We start from the raw sequence: 18135 nt of genomic DNA, 5'->3' as shown, positions 1-18135 counted from the left end.
ACTCCTTCGTAGACCGTCGGCTATTCCCGACGAAGGCTGCAGGCCCGCTCGGACATTTTCGGAACTCTCCGGAAACGCCCTTCGGAAGGATGGCCGCCTTCCGTTCTCTTGCCCCAAGCCCACTTCGGATCGCTTCGGAAACATTCGGTCCCCCATTCGGCCACCTTCGGAAATCTTCGGCTATCCCCGGAGCCCCTTCTCTCAGTTCGCCCTCCCCCGGGGCCTCTTCAACGCCTGAACCTTGTGAGTCTACGGAGAAGCTGGACGGATCTTTCTCGCAGACCGCCACCCTGGGGGACGTGGATTTCCTCTGAGGGCGAGTTGTGTTGGAGGAGAGATTTGCGTGCGAAACCTCTGGTTCCCTTAGAGCTTCCATTCCTGTTCCCCTTCTTCCCTGTTCCTTGCGGCCTCGAGCCCCATTCCCACCAGCACCGTTCACGGCCATTACACTTTATGCAACTTTTCTTTTCTGTTGTCAGGGTCCTCCTTAAGGGGAAAGAGCCTCGCCTGATACATCTCTGTGTCGCAGCCTGGCCAGCACAGGGCCTGGCGAGACTCCCAAGTGAACAGAAGGAACGACAGGGCCTTATGTCACCTCCATCAGGACAACTCGTGATTATGTCCAGGAACTCCTCGAGGGCAGAGGCCTTGCCCATCTCCTTGCCCTTGGACTTCGCCGCTAATGAGTCCTGACAGTCCCGAGGCCCTGGCGAAATCTGAGCAAACATGGACGTTGGGGTTTGCCTTACTCCCTCCATTGGAGTACTCTAAATCTGATGGTGGCGACAGAGTTCTTGTGAGTCCGATCCACCGTTCTGTTCTTGGGATCATTCTCTCTGGACCACACAGGCGGCCTCGGCAGGCAGGCAATAAGTGCCCACTTCCATCCCTTAAGGCGCCCTGACTGCTGATCCCCTGCCTCCTCCTGGGGGCCAGGGGCCTTGTGTGATCCTTGTGTTTTGACCCCACCTGTGCCCAGCGCAGGGCCCGCTGCCCAGGAGGCGCGGGAGACAGGCACAGAAACATCGCCAGGGCCCCCTGCGCCTTCCAGTGCCGCCATCAGAAAGTCCTGAACTGGGACCACGTGCGGCTTCAGACTCCTTGGGGGCGCAGGGGGCCCGGGCCACACTAACCTGTGCGCCCAGCCGGCCCCAGCATCGGCTCCTGAGAGCCAGGGCGACCCCGGCCGGGCCCGTCCACACCCGTCCCAACCCAGGTGACCAGGAGAGCGCCGGGCATACCTGGCGCAGAACCCTGACCCCGCCCCGGGCCGCACCCGGAACGCGGAACGCGCTCTCCGCGGGTCAGAGCCAGCCATGGCGGCGGCGCCGGCCGTGTGCACCTCGCCGGGGCCCGCGCCGAGCGGTGCACCGTCCCCGGCGGCGGGCGCGCCGGGGCTGGCGTCCGGCCTGGGCCGCTGCCGGATGGCGCTGCTGCTGGCCGTGGCGCTGGACGTGGCGGGCATGGCGGCGCTGCTGACCGGTGTGTTCGCGCAGCTGCAGGTGCGCGGCCGCGACTTCGGCGACCTGCTTATCTACACGGGCGCGCTGCTCGTCTTCCTGAGCCTGCTCGGCTGGATCCTCTGGTACACAGGCAACATCGAGATCTCGCGCCAGGAGCTCGAGCGCGACTACGGCCTGCGGCCCTCGGCGCTCGCCCGCCTCGCGCGGAAGCTCTCCCGCCGCTGGTCGGCGCCGGCTTCCTCCGCCGCCGGCCGGCGCGCCTCGCCCGGCTCCCGGGGAGCGCGCCGCGCCGCCCGCACGCCCCCGCCGCCCGCCGCCGGATCCCGCCGCGTGCGCCTGCAGCTCGCCTCGCTGGAGGCCGGGCCCGGGGCGGCGGGAGCGGGCACCGAGTGAGCCCGAGGTGAGGGGTGGGGAGGCGGGGCGGGGCGGGGACGAGGGGAGAGACGTCAAAGGGACTGGGAAGTGGAGAGACGGGCACAGGGACACGCGGGGAAGAGAGACAAGTAGAGGTCAAGATCGGGAGGGAGAGAAGCGAAGAGCGCAGAGACCAGAGGACGAAGACCCAGAGACAGTGCGCGTGGGTGTGGGCCGGGAGAGACAAATGAGAGCCGGTCCCCAGACGTGGGAGTTTCCAGGCCGTTCAAATGGCGAAGAGTCTACCTGCAGTGCAGGAGGCCTGCGTTCGATCCCTGGGTCAGAAAGATCCCCTGGAGAAGGGCGTGGCCGCCCACTCCAGTATTCCTGCCTGGAGAATTCCATGGACGGAGGAGCCTGGTGGGCTACATACAGTCCATGGGGTTGCGAAGAGTCGCTCATGACTTGAACGACTAACACACACCTCAGCCATGAGGGCCGGAGAGTCACTATCGGCTCCTTGGGTATTTGGGGGTATTGGTCCCAGTGTCTCCAGGCACACCCGGTCTCATTTCCCATCCAGGCCTCCCAGTGTAACAGTCTCTGAAGTCACTCGTATTACCGTCCCATCCCAGGGAGGACACTGAGGTTGCCAAAAGGTGCCACCTCTTGCCTAAGCGGGGGCTAGTTGTTGTACTCTCCATAGTGTAGAGACCTGCTGGGGCTCCCTGCTGCCCTCTGGTTGAATCCAAGCCGCTCACTCTGTGTGTGTCCCCTACTCTCCTGACTTCTCTGCAGTGATCATGACACCCCCACCCCCCCACCCCCATCCATCACGGTGGGGATGTCTCGCACCACTTGGCCTCTGTCCACGCCTTCACCTTCATCAGGGGCGCACTTGTAGTCTTCACTCTGCACAGAAAGTTTACCAGATGTCTTTTACGATCCGACTCCAATTTCAGTGCCTTTTTCTGGGTCTTCTCGTGGTCTGAGTTACCTCCTTTTATTGTTTGTATTGCCGTGTGTGGGGTGTGTGTGTGTACTGATACTGTCTCTCGCACCCAAGAGGGAGACCTTAGAGGGTAAGATCTGGGTCTCTGGTGTCTTTGTTCTTAGCATTCCCCAGCTAAGAGTGAACTCAGGAAGTCAGAGGCTGATGGTTGGGTGGGTGGGTGGATGAATGGTTGGATAGATGAGTGATGGATGGATGGATGAATTGGTTGATGGATGGGTGGGTGGATGGATGGATGTGGTGGTGGTTTGGGTTTTTTGTTTTTGGCTGCACTGTGTGACTTGTCAGATTTAAACTTCCTGACCAGGGACTGAACCCGGGCCCACGGCAGTGAAAGTGCTGAGTCCTAAAATCTGGACCTCCAGGAAATTCCCGATATGGTGGGACTGATTGATGGCAGTCAGGTGGATGGGTAGTTGAATGGATTTGGGGCAGAGGGGTAGGCAGAGAGATGAGAGAACAGATGCAAGGGTGGGTTGGTAGCTGAACAGGTAAGCGGAACAATGGATGGGTGACTGAATCAGTTTCCCAAGTGAGGGGCTCTATAAACGAATTAAACCCATGTCCTAAGACATTCTCTATTGGTGATGAATTAACTTTCCTCCTCTGCAACCAGAAGGATGCTAGTTATATACTTTTTTCTTTTTTGGTGAGACAATTTCAAGAATAGTCACCCCGATCATATGCTACGTTCTGTGGTTCGGATGAGGAAACAGCTGAAGATGAGCAAATGTATGCACAGACAAAGCATGATGTAACACAGTTTGACGCGCCACGCGGCAGTAACCGCCAGTGGTTAGCATCACCCCCGGAAACACTTTACGTGCCACGCGGCAGTAACCGCCAGTGGTTAGCATCACCCCTGGAAACACTTTACGTGCCACGCAGAAGTAACCGCCAGTGGTTAGCATCACCCCCGGAAACACTTTACGTGCCACGCGGCAGTAACCGCCAGTGGTTAGCATCACCCCCGGAAACACTTTACGTGCCACGCAGAAGTAACCGCCAGTGGTTAGCATCACCCCCAGAAACACTTTACCTTGCCCAGAAATACAACCCAGCTGTGGCAGACCTCTGCTGGCAGAACCACTTGCCAGAAACTGGCCAAGCTGATTAGACTCTAGGCCCCTCTGAGAAGGAGAACGGGCCTGTGCAAAGACAGGACTCTATCACGGGCAGGGCGATGTGGCTCCAGCACCCAAGCGACAGAGAACTGGACCTTGAACAGAGGGACTGTGGGTGGGACTCCAGGCGCTCCTGTCTGCCTCTGGGACCAAAACCCGTTGAGATGCACAGACCCAGACCCAGCCCACGTCATTTCTCCCCTGTGTCATCTTCTCTGACTCCGCCTCTCTGTCTCTCTGTGTCCTGTGTCTGTCACAGGCCATCTGCCATGTCCCTCTGTATCGCTGTGCCTCTGTGGTCCCCTCGACTTCTCTCTCTTCCTCTCTCGGCCTCTGCCTGCCTCTCGTCCCCCACGCTGTACCCCTGGGTCCGCTGCGCTAAAGGCACAGTTGCTGCTGCACAGCAGGCTGCGAAGGGCGGAGGAGCCCTGAGTGAGCAAGTGAGAGTCCGTTGTGAGGGACCGAAGCAGGAGAAAGGGGCCCCTGGCCGTGCGTGGTGGACCTGGGATGCGGGGGTCCTGAGCTGCCACTAACCCCACCCTCCCTCCTGCAGATGAACGCGTAGCCCCGGCTGTGAGTGCCCGACGGAGACGCGCCGCCGCCCCCAGCAGCCCCTGGCTACCAGGATACGCCTGCCTGTCTCCCACCTCTCCTCCCCCAGATAAACGGCTCTGCCTCCCAGCACTGCATGTCTGTCTGGGGAGGGACACTGCTGGAGCAGGGGAAGGGGCCCTAGGAGCCCAGCTGTCCAGGCCGTCCCCTCGTGGAGTGGGGACAGGAGCCAGGGGCAGGCAGGCAGGGAGGCCGGAATCTCAAGCCCAGACCCAACTCCCCATCCAGATCGCCTGCAGCCCAGGTTTCCTCGGTTAGTTTGGGGTCCCTGGAGAGGCAGACAGAGGGACAAAGACTGCAAGATATTTATTGGGGAAAACACAAACACGTGTGAAGGGTAGGCTGGTGTGGGCTCTGTCTCCTGAGAAAGGAAGAGGGGAGGAAAGGGGCCGAGCAGGATGTCTTCAACCGTAACGAGCTTCCAGGAGGGTTTCCGTCCCGAGGCCAAGGGCTGCAGTCGTCCGGCGTTGGTAGGAAGCGGGGCGAGCGGCTGCTGGCCCAAGGGCTGCAGGACCCCACGGGCCGGTGGGTGGGCAGAAGAGACTGTCAGACAGTGGCAGCAGGACAGATGAGGGGCTCGGTTGCCCGTGAACCCCCCCAGCCCAGCTGGAGTCTCAGCCGAGGCCACCCCGACTCACCCCCAACCCCTCAGTCTAGAACCCTCCTAATCACAGCCTGGGACCTACACTCAACTCAGGGTGCCCATTAGCCCAAGTACCTCTCAGCTCAGATCCTCCGCACTTACCCCGGGGCCTGCCTTATTCCAGACGCCTGTCGCCTCGCATCCCCCGTCAGCCCAAGACCCCCCAAAATACACACACACATTCGCAGCACTGCGCCCCCTGCTTCATGCTTCTCAGAAAAGAGACCGGGCATCTCTGTGCTACGTCTGTATTGAGGGGCCCCTCCAGGGGGCGCCCTTAATCATCTTCGTCCCCCCCTTCCGTTTCTTCGCCCCCTTCCGTCCCCTCCCCCTCGGTGCCCCCCGAGACATCCAGGGGCCCCTCCGTGGGCGCAGCGGGGGGCATGCTGCCGACAGAGGGCGTCTTCTTCTCGCTCGGAGTCCGGTCCTTGGACAACAAAGAGACCGTCCTGGACAGGTCGCACTTGCCCTTCAGGAACCAGGGCAGCCGCAGCATGTCGCGTCGCCTGGCCCACCTGGCGGGGAGGGGACACCGTCAGCCGCGCCGTCCCCCCGCCCCCGCGCCCGGGTCAGGGGCGCCCGCCCCGCCGCAGCCCCACTCGCCAGAACAGGCAGATGCTGGTGATGAGGAAGAGGAGGCCTCCGCACGTCCAGCCCAGCGCCCACATGTGCTTCCGCCGCATGTTCTCTGCGCAGAGCAAGGCCGTGAGACCCCGGGCTCCGTGCCGCCAGCCCCCACCCCGGCCCGGCCCCCCGCGCACCATCCGGACGCTGGTGGTAGCAGACCCCGTCGCGGTAGCAGCATCGGAGTCGCAGGCAGAGATTGGGGTTCTCAATTGCCGCCTGGCCCCCGCAACTCTCCCGGTCCCACACGTCTCCTTCACAACCTGGGGACCCACCACGAGGGGCAGCGTCCTCACGGAGCCCATGGCTGGACCCGAGGCCGCCTGCCCAGAGCCCACTCCAGCCTGGGCCCCCAGCCCCTGTTCTGTCAGAGCCAGAGTCTAGACCCCATCCCCTCCTCCCCAGACCCGGGGGTCTAGACCCCCAGCCCCTCCTCCCAGACCGGGGTCCAGGGCCCCAGCCCCTCCTCCCTCAGACCCGGGGGTCTAGTCTGGGCTCTCTGTCCCTGGGGGGACCCCGGGTGTCCTCCACTGCTCACTCCATGGATAGAAGAATCCCTGGATTCCATTCCCATCTGTGAAAGAAAGAGCCATGTGGGGAGACTGGAGGTTGAGGAGGCCCCCAACTCCGCCCTCTGACCCTCTCGTCAGCACCCTCACCTACTGAGCCCTGCACCAGCAGGAGGAGACCCAAAGCTGGGATCCCAGAGCCCACCATGTTGCCTCCCCAGCCTCCTGGGGCCTCTGTGGGGAGAGACCTTGAAGGCCATCACCCCAGCAACCGGCTTGGCCCCACCCACCTGCCTGCCTGACCCCTAAAGTTCTAAGTTCTGTTGCTAGGGAGCCCCCTCAGCAGTGGGGAAGCAAAAAAGGGGGGGTCACACTGGCCTGGTCACGTCTGGTTGCTAGGGAGGCCCTCCCACTGGCAACCAGGTGGAAGGTGCCTTGTGGGTGGGATGGGGCCCTGGTGTTAGAAGAGCCCCCTCAGCAATCCGAGTTCAAAGCAAGGGGGAGTCTAAGTCATCTCCCCTTTGCCAATCAGGGGACCCCAAGAGTGGGCACCCCGAGACCTCTTGCCAAGGCCTCCCTCTGCTTAGTAAACCGATGCCTGAGGGGAAGGTCCAGGAGGCCCAAAGGCTCCTCAGACCTGGTCGCCAGTGGGAGGGCCTCCCTAGCAACCAGGGGTGGGGGGCCTGAGGCCCAGAGGACCTCACTGAGCCCCATTGTTAGGGAGGCTCCCGAGCAACCAGACCTAGGAGGGCGATGAGGAAAATGGGGGTCAGCCTGGTCCCAAGGGCATCCAGGCCCCCGATGGGGACTGTGTAAGCAACCAGAGAGCTGGGCCCCACAGGATCCAAGAGCTCCGAGGCCCGGTTGGGGGGCGGGGGTCACAGAAAAGGAGCCCTGTCTAGCGCGCCTCAGTTTCTCAACCCGCAGACAGGGAAGCACACCGAACTGGGGTCCCCAGGCTTCTGGTCCGGTTCCCCAGTGGTGGGGGAGGAGGCCAACCTGGGGGCTGGGTTGGGAACTGATCCTGAGTTTTCCCGCGGACCTGCACTCAGCTTCCAGCCAGTGAGGATGGGGCTCGTCTCCCCTGCAGTGGTCTGTCCTGTGTCCAGACCCCGAGTCTGAATGGGGAGGGGCTGGGGATCTGGACCCCTGTGTCCTTGAGGGAAGAGGGGCTGGGGGTCTGGACCCCTGTGTCCTTGAGGGAAGAGGGGCTGGGGGTCTGGACCCCTGGGTCTAAGGGAGGAGGAGCTGGGGTCTGGACCTTGAGTCTGAGGAGGAGGTGTGGAGTCCTGGACCCTGGGGTCTGGGGAGGAGAGGCTGGGGGACTGGACCCCCGGGTCTGAGGGAGGAGGTGTAGGGTCTGGACCCCGGGGTCTGGGGAGGAGGGGCTGGGGGCCTGGACCCCCGGGTCTGAGGGAGGAGGTGTAGGGTCTGGACCCCAGGGTCTGGGGAGGAGGGGCTGGGGGACTGGACCCCCGGGTCTGAGGGAGGAGGTGTAGGGTCTGGACCCCGAGGTCTGGGGAGGAGGGGCTGGGGGACTGGACCCCCGGGTCTGAGGGAGGAGGTGTAGGGTCTGGACCCCGGGGTCTGGGGAGGAGGGGCTGGGGGACTGGACCCCCGGGTCTGAGGGAGGAGGTGTAGGGTCTGGACCCCGGGGTCTGGGGAGGAGGGGCTGGGGGACTGGACCCCCGGGTCTGAGGGAGGAGGTGTAGGGTCTGGACCCCGGGGTCTGGGGAGGAGGGGCTGGGGGACTGGACCCCCGGGTCTGAGGGAGGAGGTGTAGGGTCTGGACCCCGGGGTCTGGGGAGGAGGGGCTGGGGGACTGGACCCCCGGGTCTGAGGGAGGAGGTGTAGGGTCTGGACCCCGGGGTCTGGGGAGGAGGGGCTGGGGGCCTGGACCCCCGGGTCTGAGGGAGGAGGTGTAGGGTCTGGACCCCGGGGTCTGGGGAGGAGGGGCTGGGGGACTGGACCCCCGGGTCTGAGGGAGGAGGTGTAGGGTCTGGACCCCGGGGTCTGGGGAGGAGGGGCTGGGGGACTGGACCCCCGGGTCTGAGGGAGGAGGTGTAGGGTCTGGACCCCGAGGTCTGGGGAGGAGGGGCTGGGGGACTGGACCCCCGGGTCTGAGGGAGGAGGTGTAGGGTCTGGACCCCGGGGTCTGGGGAGGAGGGGCTGGGGGACTGGACCTCCGGGTCTGAGGGAGGAGGTGTAGGGTCTGGACCCCGGGGTCTGGGGAGGAGGGGCCGGGGGTCCCGACTCAGGTCTGACAGAGGTGGTCCGGGGGGGTCCTGACTCAGTCTGAGGGTGCAGGGGGCAGGGCCGAGGTCTGAGGGCAGCTGACCGGGAGTCCAGAGCCCCCTCCCCAGGAGCCTGTGCGGCTGCCTCCCAGCCTCCCCACCTCCTGTAAACATCCTGGTGGGTGCTGAGTGGGCCCGGGGTTGCCTTCGTCAGCGATGACACAGGTCAGAGGGGCTCGGCAGGGGGCCGGGGGTGGGGGTCAGAGGGGTTGCCGGGCTGAGGCCCGGCAGCTGCTGACCGTTTCCTGTGTCAACATCATCTGGACCCACTTCCCAATTCCCGGGATTCCTCAGGGATCAAGGAGGGGGTGGGGGGGCGGGGCCGCGGGCCCTGGACCGCGGCTTGGGGCTGGGGGGGCCCACCGTCACGGCCCTCACCACTAATGACAGGTTTGGGCTGCCTCTGCGGCCCGCCTGCCCCGTCACCCCCCAGAGGCCAGACAGGACCCCCCAGGGACAGACAGACGGACACACACAGCCTCGGACCTGCTGACCTCACGCCGGCCAGCTCCACCTCAGCCGGGGGCCAGCCCATGAGCAAGGACCCCCCGGGGCCCGGTCCTCTCCCAGCGGCATCTCCGCCGGCATCTGTGCCCACCCCCCGTGCACCCAAGTCCCCTCTCTGTCTCTCCCGCCGTTGCCTCTGAGCCCCTGAGCTTGCCTCTCTCTGAGGGTCCCACGTTGTGTGTGGGCATCGCTCTCTCTCTGGCGCCTCCCTGTGGCCCTCTCTCCGTTTGTCACCGTCGTCTCCTGTCTTTGTGATTCTCCACCGTCTTCCCCTGGGGTCTGTCTCTGCCTCTCCGCAGAGGTGGCCCGACTGTTCCCACCTTCGGGGAAGACCCAGGAGTCCTGAAAACTCCCACCCTCCCGTCCTGCACCCACCAGCCCCCTGCAGCCCGCTCCCTACCCTGCAGGGAGAGATGACTCCCACACCCTCAGGGTGGGGGCCGAGGAGTGGGGCTGGCGCTGGGTGCGGGCCCCCGACCCGCACCCGGACTCCGGACTGCACTCCCCAGACTGCAGCATGCCCACAAGCTCTCTCCATCTTTCTTTCGAGAAACGAGGGTTTCCCTGAACACTTGACACCTGGGTCTGCGGGAGGAGGGGGCTGGGACCTGGGCTCCTGGACGTGAAGGAGGAGGAGGAGGCTGGGGGTCTGGACCCACCCGAGAGAGAGGGAGGTGGCTGGGGGTGCAGTCTTGCAATTCTCGGCTGAAGCAGCGGGTGGGGGCTGGCACCTCCCCTGCCCTGCCCCCCGTCGGTGGAGGGGCTGCCCTCCGACAGGCTGGCCCCAGGCCCAGGCCCCCACGCCCCCTCGGGCCAGGCCATCCCCCAGGCTGGTGGCCTGAGTCACCTTGGCTGGCCCCGCCAGTCTGAGGGGGGCTACGTCAGTTCTCCCCTCACTGACGCAGCCTCAGGCCCCCCACGCTGACTCAGCCGGAAACAGGCCCCCTGAGGGGCGGAGACCCAGTGGTCAGAGGCCTGGGTCCCAGCGCTCGCGGGGGCTGGGGAGGGCCCCTGGGGGGCCCTGGCAGGGGTGGCCAGGCAGACTGAGAGAGGCAGAGTGAGCTCTCACCTGAGGCGATGAGGTCATGTCCCACCGTGGGGGGCTGTGACCTCACCTCCCCGGGGGCCTCAGCAGTCGTCCCCCAAGTGGTGGGGGATGGGAGGGGGGCCTCCAGCCGCCATCCATCCCCAGGGTCCCCCTGGCAGCTCAGCACAGTCTGGGGGCAGCGTGGGCGGGTGCTCTGCAGGGAGACCTTCGAAAGTCCTGGTTACCTTTTGACTTCTCTCCTTTCTCCGTCCTCCTTTGCTACCTTTATCCTGGGGGCTGGTCCTGGGGTCTTGGGCTCCTGTCTGGGTCCCTCACTCGTCCTGCCATGAACCCCGGGGGCCACCTCTGCTCTGTATCCCTGGTGCTCACCGGTATGCGTGCGTCTGCGTTGGCACCGCTGTCCCCTGGAATCCCTGTCCCCCTCCAGCTCCTGCCCCAGCTCCTGTCCGCTTCTCCGCCTCTCTGCACGTGTTCTCCCCGTCCCTGCCCCCCCCCGCAGCTCTCTCCCTGTCTCCCCATCTCCATCTCCCTAGGGGCCACATCTTTGTATCTGTCTCCCTGGATATGTTAATAAAACATCAATGGTGAGAATGGCAATGGCTCACATCTACTGAGAGCTGACTGTGTGACTTTACAGGAGTGAACTCACTGTCTCCCTGAGCAGGCGTTTGGGGAGGGTGCCTGGTGTGTCCGCATGTCACAGACAGAGCGACTGAGGCCCAGCGAGGTGAAGCCACGTGTCCGAGACCCCACACCTGCTGGGTGTCTCTTGCCCCTGGTCCCTGTCTCTGCCTCTGGTCCTCTCCCTCCACGCTCCAGCGTGTCTCTAGGAGAATGGCCCCCCTCTGTCAGTCCCCACGACTGACCCCTTGCTGGCAGATGCCTCTCTCGGGGGACCTTGGCCCCTGGGGGCGGCTCCGTCTCTGCCGCCCTGCCCGTGTCTCTGTTCGCTGCTGCCCTGCCTCGCCTCTCTTGGACACACCTGTCTCTATCTCTTTTCCTTTGTGGCGGGAGGGTCTCTCCGAATCTCTCCTGCTGTCTCTGTGTTGCTTCCAGGCCCTCATCTCTCTCCGCTGGCTTTCTCTGGCTGTCTCTGGCTGTCTGGGGAGATCTCTGTGTCTCTCTCTCTGCATCTCAGATGCTCCATTGCTATCTTGCGGCCCATCTCTCTATGTGTCTGGACCTCCGTGCCTGGGTCTGGGTCTCTCCAGCCCCCTCTCTCTCTCTTCCTGAAAGCGTCTCTGCGCTCACACCTCCAGCCCTCCAGCCCCCATCTTCAGCTCCCCGTCTCCCCATCTCTCTGCCAGCCCTGGTCCACCCCACCCCCCCCACGCCCTGCAGCCAGGCCCCGTTCTCAGCAGTGTGTGTCTGCCCCGGCGGCTGGCCGAGGAGGTGGAGGGAGGGGACGCCAATGACCTCACCAGCCCCTCTCCGACCACCCCCCCCTTTCCCTTTTCAACTTTTCCAACTTTTCCTTCCGTGCCCTCCTCCGAGAGCGGCGGCGGCGTGAGCCCTGCGAGGCAGCCGGCTCCGTCTGAATGGAAAAGGCAGGCAGGGAGGGTGAGTCAGGATGTGTCAGGCCGCCCTCCCCTGCCGCCTGCCCCCCGCCCGCCCGCCTCGGCCCCCTATATAACCCCCCAGGCGTGCACACTCCCTCACTGCCGCGGCCCTTTCTGCTCACACGCACATGCCTCCCCTCCCCAGGCCGAGGCCCAGCTGACCCCCAGGGCTCCCACGGCAGCGGACAGGGAAGGGTTAAAGGCCCCCAGCCCCCTGCCCCCTGCCCTGGGGAATCCCTGCCCTGTGGGGACATGAACAGTAAGTTGGTTCAAGTTCCTGGAGCGGGGAGTTGGGGGGGGTGGACGGGGAGGGAGAGAGGAGGGAGGGACCGTCGCTGGAAGGGTGGGGAGCAGACAGAGCGCTGGAGGAGCGCGAGGCAGCCAAGGGGAGGCGGAGACGCAGCGAGGAGGACCTTCGCGGCGGGCAGGGGCCCTAGGCAAGGGACGGGCAGCGGGAGGGGTGCAAGGCCGGGTCAGGAACGCGGAGACCCCGACGGGGCAGCGCCAGGCGGAGAGACAGCGATGGGAGGCCCACGGACAGACAGACAAACGCCAGGGGCTAAGCGCGAACGGCCCGGGACCCCCGGGGCGTCAGGGGGCCCCAGACACCCGGGGACCCCGACGGACAGGCTCCAGGAGAGAAACTGAGGCAGAGGGCCCCAGGAGGTCAGAGCGGACCCCCAACCCCCCACCGCGCCCAGCCAAGGGGAGGAGAGAGAGAGGGAGACGCAGGAGCGCAGACAGAAACAGCAGAGCCAGACGGACGCGGACAGACCGACGGACCGCGGGCGGGGAGGGCCCGGGGGCGGGCCGGGGGCGTGCCGCGGGAGCGGGGCGGCGCGGGGGGCGCTGATTGGCCGGCGGGCGGGGTGGGCGGGGCGGGGGGGATGGGCGGCGGCGGCCCGGGGCCCCAGCGCACCTCGCCGCCGGCGCCCTCTCCGCCCGCCGAGTTCGCGCCCGGCGTACCCGTCTCTCCGCCGCCCGCCGCCCAGGTGCGCCGCGGGGCATCGCAGACTCTGCGGCCCGCTCGGGTCGGCCCCCGCGGGGGCTCCTCCGGCGGCTCCGTCGCCCCCGGGTCTCTTTCCCCTGCTCTCGGTCCGGCTCGGGCTCCCGAGCCCCGGGAGGGGGGCAGGTCCTGGCCTGCGCGTTTTCCCCCCCACCGTGCCCCGCCCCGGGGCCCGGATTCCGGCGTCCGGGGGCGGAGGGGAGACGCCCGGCCCGTCTACCCGCCCCGGGGCCGCGTCTGCTCCGACGGGCGGGGCAGCCCGAGTCGGGGAGGGAGAGGGAAACCCGCCCAGGCCCTGCGCCGAGCCCGGGGCGCTCCGCCCGGGGACCCAGGACCCCCACCCCAGCCCCTCCTCCCTCAGACCCCCGGTCGGGGCTGAGCCGCTGCCCTCTCCCCCACCTCTCCACCTCCCCAGGTGTTTGCTGCCTGGTCCTGGCCGCCCTGAGCCTGTGGCCCGATAGAGCTGCTGCCCCGGGGCCGCCGCCCGCCCCGCCGCGGGCCTCCCCGGACCCTCGCGCTGAACTGGACAGCGCGGTCCTCCTGACTCGCTCCCTCCTGGCGGACACTCGGCAGCTGGCCGCACAGCTGGTAGGACAGCCTGCAGGGGACGGGCTGGGGTCAGGACCGAGACCCGGAGGGCTTCTGGGCTACAGGGTCGGCCGAGACAGGGGGGAAAGGTGGTCAGGGGCGTGTGATGGGGGAGGAAGGACCCCCCCGGGGCTGGGCTGGGTCCCTCTCACGGCCTCTTCCCCCCCCCAAGGGAGACAAATTCCCAGCTGACGGAGACCACAGCCTTGATTCGCTCCCCACCTTGGCCATGAGTGCGGGGGCGCTGGGAGCCCTGCAGGTAAGGGCGGGCGTGGCCCAGTGAAGCGGGTGCCGGGCTTGGGGGCTGACGGGGGCACTTACCAGTCGCTCCTTGACGCCCCCCGCCCCCGCCGGGCCCCCAGCTCCCGGGAGTGTTGACACGGCTGCGGGCAGACCTGTTCTCCTACCGGAGGCATGTGCAGTGGCTGCGGCGCTCAGGAGGCCCTTCCCTGCGGACCCTGGAGCCCGAGCTGGGCACCCTGCAGGCCCGGCTGGACCGGCTGCTGCGCCGGCTGCAGCTCCTGGTATGATGACCCGGCCCTGAGCCCCCGGGCTCCAGGACTCTCTGAGACCCTCTCCCCGTGGCCCTGAGCCCCCGGGCTCCAGGACTCTCTGAGACCCTCTCCCCGTGGCCCTGAGCCCCCGGGCTCCAGGACTCTCTGAGACCCTCTCTCTGTGTCCCTGAGCCCCCGGGCTCCAGGACTCTCTGAGACCCTCTCCCCGTGGCCCTGAGCCCCCGGGCTCCAGGACACTCTGAGACACCCCCCGACCATGTCCCTGAGGCCCCGGACTCCAGGACTCTCTGAGACCCTCTCTCTGTGTCCCTGAGGCCCCGGGCTCCAGGACTCTCTGAGACCCTCTCTCTGTGTCCCTGAGGCCCCGGGCTCCAGGACTCTCTGAGACCCTCTCCCCGTGTCCCTGAGGCCCCGGGCTCCAGGACACTCTGAGACACCCCCCGACCATGTCCCTGAGGCCCCGGGCTCCAGGACTCTCTGAGACCCTCTCTCTGTGTCCCTGAGGCCCCGGGCTCCAGGACACTCTGAGACACCCCCCGACCATGTCCCTGAGGCCCCGGGCTCCAGGACTCTCTGAGACCCTCTCTCTGTGTCCCTGAGGCCCCGGACTCCAGGACTCTCTGAGACACCCCCCGACCATGTCCCTGAGGCCCCGGGCTCCAGGACTCTCTGAGACCCTCTCTCTGTGTCCCTGAGGCCCCGGGCTCCAGGACACTCTGAGACCCTCTCCCCGTGGCCCTGAGGCCCCGGGCTCCAGGACTCTCTGAGACCCTCTCTCTGTGTCCCTGAGGCCCCGGGCTCCAGGACTCTCTGAGACCCTCTCTCTGTGTCCCTGAGGCCCCGGGCTCCAGGACTCTCTGAGACCCTCTCTCTGTGTCCCTGAGGCCCCGGGCTCCAGGACTCTCTGAGACCCTCTCTCTGTGTCCCTGAGGCCCCGGGCTCCAGGACACTCTGAGACACCCCCCGACCATGTCCCTGAGGCCCCGGGCTCCAGGACTCTCTGAGACCCTCTCTCTGTGTCCCTGAGGCCCCGGGCTCCAGGACTCTCTGAGACACCCCCCGACCATGTCCCTGAGGCCCCGGACTCCAGGACACTCTGAGACACCCCCCGACCATGTCCCTGAGGCCCCGGACTCCAGGACACTCTGAGACACCCCCCGACCATGTCCCTGAGGCCCCGGACTCCAGGACACTCTGAGACACTCCCCGACCATGTCCCTGAGGCCCCGGACTCCAGGACACTCTGAGACACCCCCCGACCATGTCCCTGAGGCCCCGGGCTCCAGGACACTCTGAGACCCTCTCTCTGTGTCCCTGAGGCCCCGGGCTCCAGGACTCTCTGAGACCCTCTCTCTGTGTCCCTGAGCCCCCGGGCTCCAGGACACTCTGAGACACCCCCCGACCATGTCCCTGAGGCCCCGGGCTCCAGGACACTCTGAGACCCTCTCTCTGTGTCCCTGAGGCCCCGGACTCCAGGACACTCTGAGACACCCCCCGACCATGTCCCTGAGGCCCTGGACTCCAGGACACTCTGAGACCCTCTCCCCGTGGCCCTGAGGCCCCGGGCTCCAGGACACTCTGAGACCCTCTCCCCGTGGCCCTGAGGCCCCGGGCTCCAGGACACTCTGAGACCCTCTCTCTGTGGCCCTGAGGCCCCGGACTCCAGGACTCTCTGAGACCCTCTCGCCGTGTCCCTGAGGCCCTGGACTCCAGGCCCACTCTGACACCCTCCCCTTGTGTCCCTGAGCCCCCAGACTTGGAAGTCCTGCCTGGAAACTCTAAAGTCTCACCTGGAGACTCGGACCCCATGATCTTGTGACTCCGAGTCTCCCACCCTGAAGTCCTAAGATTTGAGAGTCCAAATCCTCATCCCAAGACCTGGAGAGCTTGGCCCCAAGACAGGAGGATTCCAGACCCCAAGCCCAGGAAATTCTGAACTTCCAGACCCTGAGACCCCACACACACACACCCTGCCCCTGAGATCCTGACCTTAAGACCCCAGACCCTACGAGGATGAGCTCTGACTAAAAACCAGCCTGGAGACCCTTGCTCTGCAAGCCCCAGACCCCAAGGACCTAGATCCTGAGGTCTCCAACAAGAAGACCCCAGATCCTGAGCCCTGAGTCCCCAAGAGCTCAGACCTAGGTTGTGACCCCTTAAGACCCCAAGACCCTGACTTTCTAGACCCAAGACCCTGAGGTGGTAAGACTTCAGTCCTCCGTTTCTGAACATGAGCCCAAAGGCCCTGGAACTCAGACTCCGATTCTCAGCTCTGAGACCCCAGACTTGAGGCCCCAGCCCTCACCCATGAGTGTCTGAACTTGATCCCAGAGACCCCATATCTAAGACCTCAGCCTCAGGATCCCAGCCCTGACCTTACAGACCCACCCTGGCCCCCTGAACTTGACTCTGGAACCCCAGTCTCAAATTTCTGAACTCCGCATCCTGCACAACTCTCTCCCCCGACACCCCAGCTTCCAGCCCCGAGACACTGTGGAAATAGGCCCTCTGGCCCTCCTCCAACCCTGGTTCAGCACAAGCCTCAAACTCCCCCCCAACTTACTCGACACCCCACTGCACCCCTGGCCTGACGCTAACCCTTTGTCCTCTCCTGACAGATGTCCCACCTGGCCCTGCCCCAGGCGCCCCCAGACCTTCCAGCACCCCCCCTGGCGCCCCCGGCCTCAGCCTGGGGGGGCATCCGGGCGGCCCATGCCATCCTGGGGGGGCTGCAGCTGACGCTCGATTGGGCCGTGCGGGGCCTGCTGCTGCTGAAGACTCGGCTGTGACCCTCCGCCCAGAGCCACCGGTGCCGTTCAAAGCCAGATCTTATTTATTTATTTATTTCGGGATGGAGTTGTGGTGGTCAGAGGATTTCCCCCCCCCACTCCATTCGCTCCTAGTTAGAGACGATCCCTCCAGGATCCGTCCCGGAGACCTGGGCAGAGGGGCATCTGTGCCTTATTTATACTTATTTATTTAACAGGGGTGGTGGGAGGCAGATGGACTCCAGGGTCCCTGAGGAGGAAGGAACTTGGCTCCCAGATTTGTGGGTTTCTAAGTCTGGCCACAGGGTCTCCCTGACTCCCACCCCTCTGGGCCTGGGCAGGAGCATATTATTATTTATTAAACTATTAACTTTTTATGTTGGGGTGGGAAGGGAGGGGGAAAGGAGGCCTGGGTTTTTGTACAAAAATGTGAGAAACCTTTGTGAGATGGAGAAGGGGGAATTAAATTCGTTATACACATCCACTTAGAGGTGACTTCTCTGGGAGCTGGGGGCTCGATGCTGGGGTCCCTGGGGGGGGCCCTGGTCAGACAGGGAAGGAGAGGGGGGCCATCTACTCTCTGGATCACCCCCAGAGACCATGAATTCCTAGTGCTGCGTCTGAGCCTCATCTGGTGGCCAGCACTTCATAGGCACTCAATAAATATTTAATGGAAGATTCCAGAAGTTTACTAGTACAGGGCAAAGTTGCAAATTCAAGGCTGTCCTTTATGGCAGTGTTTACAACAGCAAATTGAAGACACCTAGATGCCCAACAGTAGGAGATGGTTATATAAATTGTAGTGCCTATCTATGTGACAGAACACACCAGCCGTGAAGAGAGATGTTAACAGAGCCTGCCTTTGGCATAGGAGGAGCGGGCTGGAAACCACTGTGTGATCCCCATTGTGTGTGTGTTTACACATGTAGGTATGTAGATAGAGACAGATATATGGATTATTTTAAAACCCTAGAAGGAAATCCGCCAAAATGTTGGCAATGGCCAGCTCAGGTAGAAGGTGGGGGTGGGGTTGCTGGTGACTTTCATTATTTGTGCTTCTCTGTATTTTCCAGAACTTTTACAATGACCACGTATTTTGCATGACACATTAAAAAAAGAAAATAAACACTATATTTAGAATGACAGAGTAGCAGCACCCACCCTCCCGAAAAGACCTCAGAAGGGGACAAGAATGACCATTCATTGCAGGCCTGCTCTGGGCCAGGACCTAAGTGTGGGGTTTTATTTACAAGCCTCCCTGCACTCCCTGGTACCCATCCCCCTCATTTTACAGAGGAGGGAATAGGCTCCTGGGGAATCCTGCCGTTTAAGGCCACACAGCTAGGGAGAGTCAGTTTGACTCTGCCCAGTCTGGCTCACTCCAAACCTGATGTCCGAACATACAGCACTGGGCCATTACAAGTTCGTTGTAACAATGTCCAGCAACCAGTACCACAGACACAAGTTAGATAGAGGGAAACTGAGGCCCCTGGCAGCGTGGACCTTCCC

General features: G+C 64.3%; 3 protein-coding genes across 3 annotated transcripts; 2 read left to right on the top strand and 1 right to left on the bottom strand.

The window, feature by feature from the left end:
- Positions 1–1220: 1220 nt before the first annotated feature.
- TMEM238 (transmembrane protein 238) lies at positions 1221–5398 on the top strand. Its single transcript, XM_055410739.2, has 2 exons — positions 1221–1863; positions 4507–5398. Exon 1 carries the CDS (start codon positions 1317–1319, stop codon positions 1854–1856), a length of 540 nt encoding a protein of 179 aa, XP_055266714.2. The 5' UTR covers positions 1221–1316; the 3' UTR covers positions 1857–1863; positions 4507–5398.
- Positions 5399–5485: 87 nt separating this feature from the next.
- On the bottom strand, positions 5486–6699 carry TMEM190 (transmembrane protein 190). The gene is made up of 5 exons (XM_088830454.1): positions 6492–6699; positions 6371–6406; positions 5970–6095; positions 5812–5896; positions 5486–5723 (listed from the first exon to the last, which is right to left on the bottom strand). The coding sequence occupies exons 1-5, from the start codon at positions 6547–6549 to the stop codon at positions 5486–5488; spliced, it is 543 nt and encodes a 180-aa protein (XP_088686580.1). The 5' UTR covers positions 6550–6699.
- Positions 6700–11713: 5014 nt separating this feature from the next.
- IL11 (interleukin 11) lies at positions 11714–17652 on the top strand. The gene is made up of 5 exons (XM_055410730.2): positions 11714–12008; positions 13171–13343; positions 13516–13602; positions 13706–13867; positions 16477–17652. The coding sequence occupies exons 1-5, from the start codon at positions 11729–11731 to the stop codon at positions 16645–16647; spliced, it is 873 nt and encodes a 290-aa protein (XP_055266705.2). The 5' UTR covers positions 11714–11728; the 3' UTR covers positions 16648–17652.
- Positions 17653–18135: the final 483 nt, after the last annotated feature.

The sequence above is a fragment of the Moschus berezovskii genome, chromosome 22 (genome assembly GCF_049115385.1).
Source record: "Moschus berezovskii isolate FMDL1 chromosome 22, NW_MosBer_1.0, whole genome shotgun sequence".
Taxonomy (NCBI): Eukaryota; Metazoa; Chordata; class Mammalia; order Artiodactyla; family Moschidae; genus Moschus; species Moschus berezovskii.
This window is presented reverse-complemented; position numbering and strand designations above follow the sequence as displayed.

Bases quoted from the DNA above. Each gene is read 5' to 3' on its own strand.
- TMEM238 (XM_055410739.2), top strand. From the start codon at position 1,317: ATGGCGGCGGCGCCGGCCGTGTGCACCTCGCCGGGGCCCGCGCCGAGC.
- TMEM190 (XM_088830454.1), bottom strand. From the start codon at position 6,549: ATGGTGGGCTCTGGGATCCCAGCTTTGGGTCTCCTCCTGCTGGTGCAG. The intron at 6,096-6,370 runs GTGAGCAGTGGA...GTGGGTCCCCAG, and splicing joins GGGATTCTTCTATCCATGGA to GTTGTGAAGGAGACGTGTGG. The intron at 5,897-5,969 runs GTGCGCGGGGGG...TGCTCTGCGCAG, and splicing joins CTACCACCAGCGTCCGGATG to AGAACATGCGGCGGAAGCAC.
- IL11 (XM_055410730.2), top strand. From the start codon at position 11,729: ATGGAAAAGGCAGGCAGGGAGGGTGAGTCAGGATGTGTCAGGCCGCCC. The intron at 13,344-13,515 runs GTAGGACAGCCT...CCCCCCCCCAAG, and splicing joins GGCAGCTGGCCGCACAGCTG to GGAGACAAATTCCCAGCTGA. The intron at 13,603-13,705 runs GTAAGGGCGGGC...CCGGGCCCCCAG, and splicing joins GGGCGCTGGGAGCCCTGCAG to CTCCCGGGAGTGTTGACACG.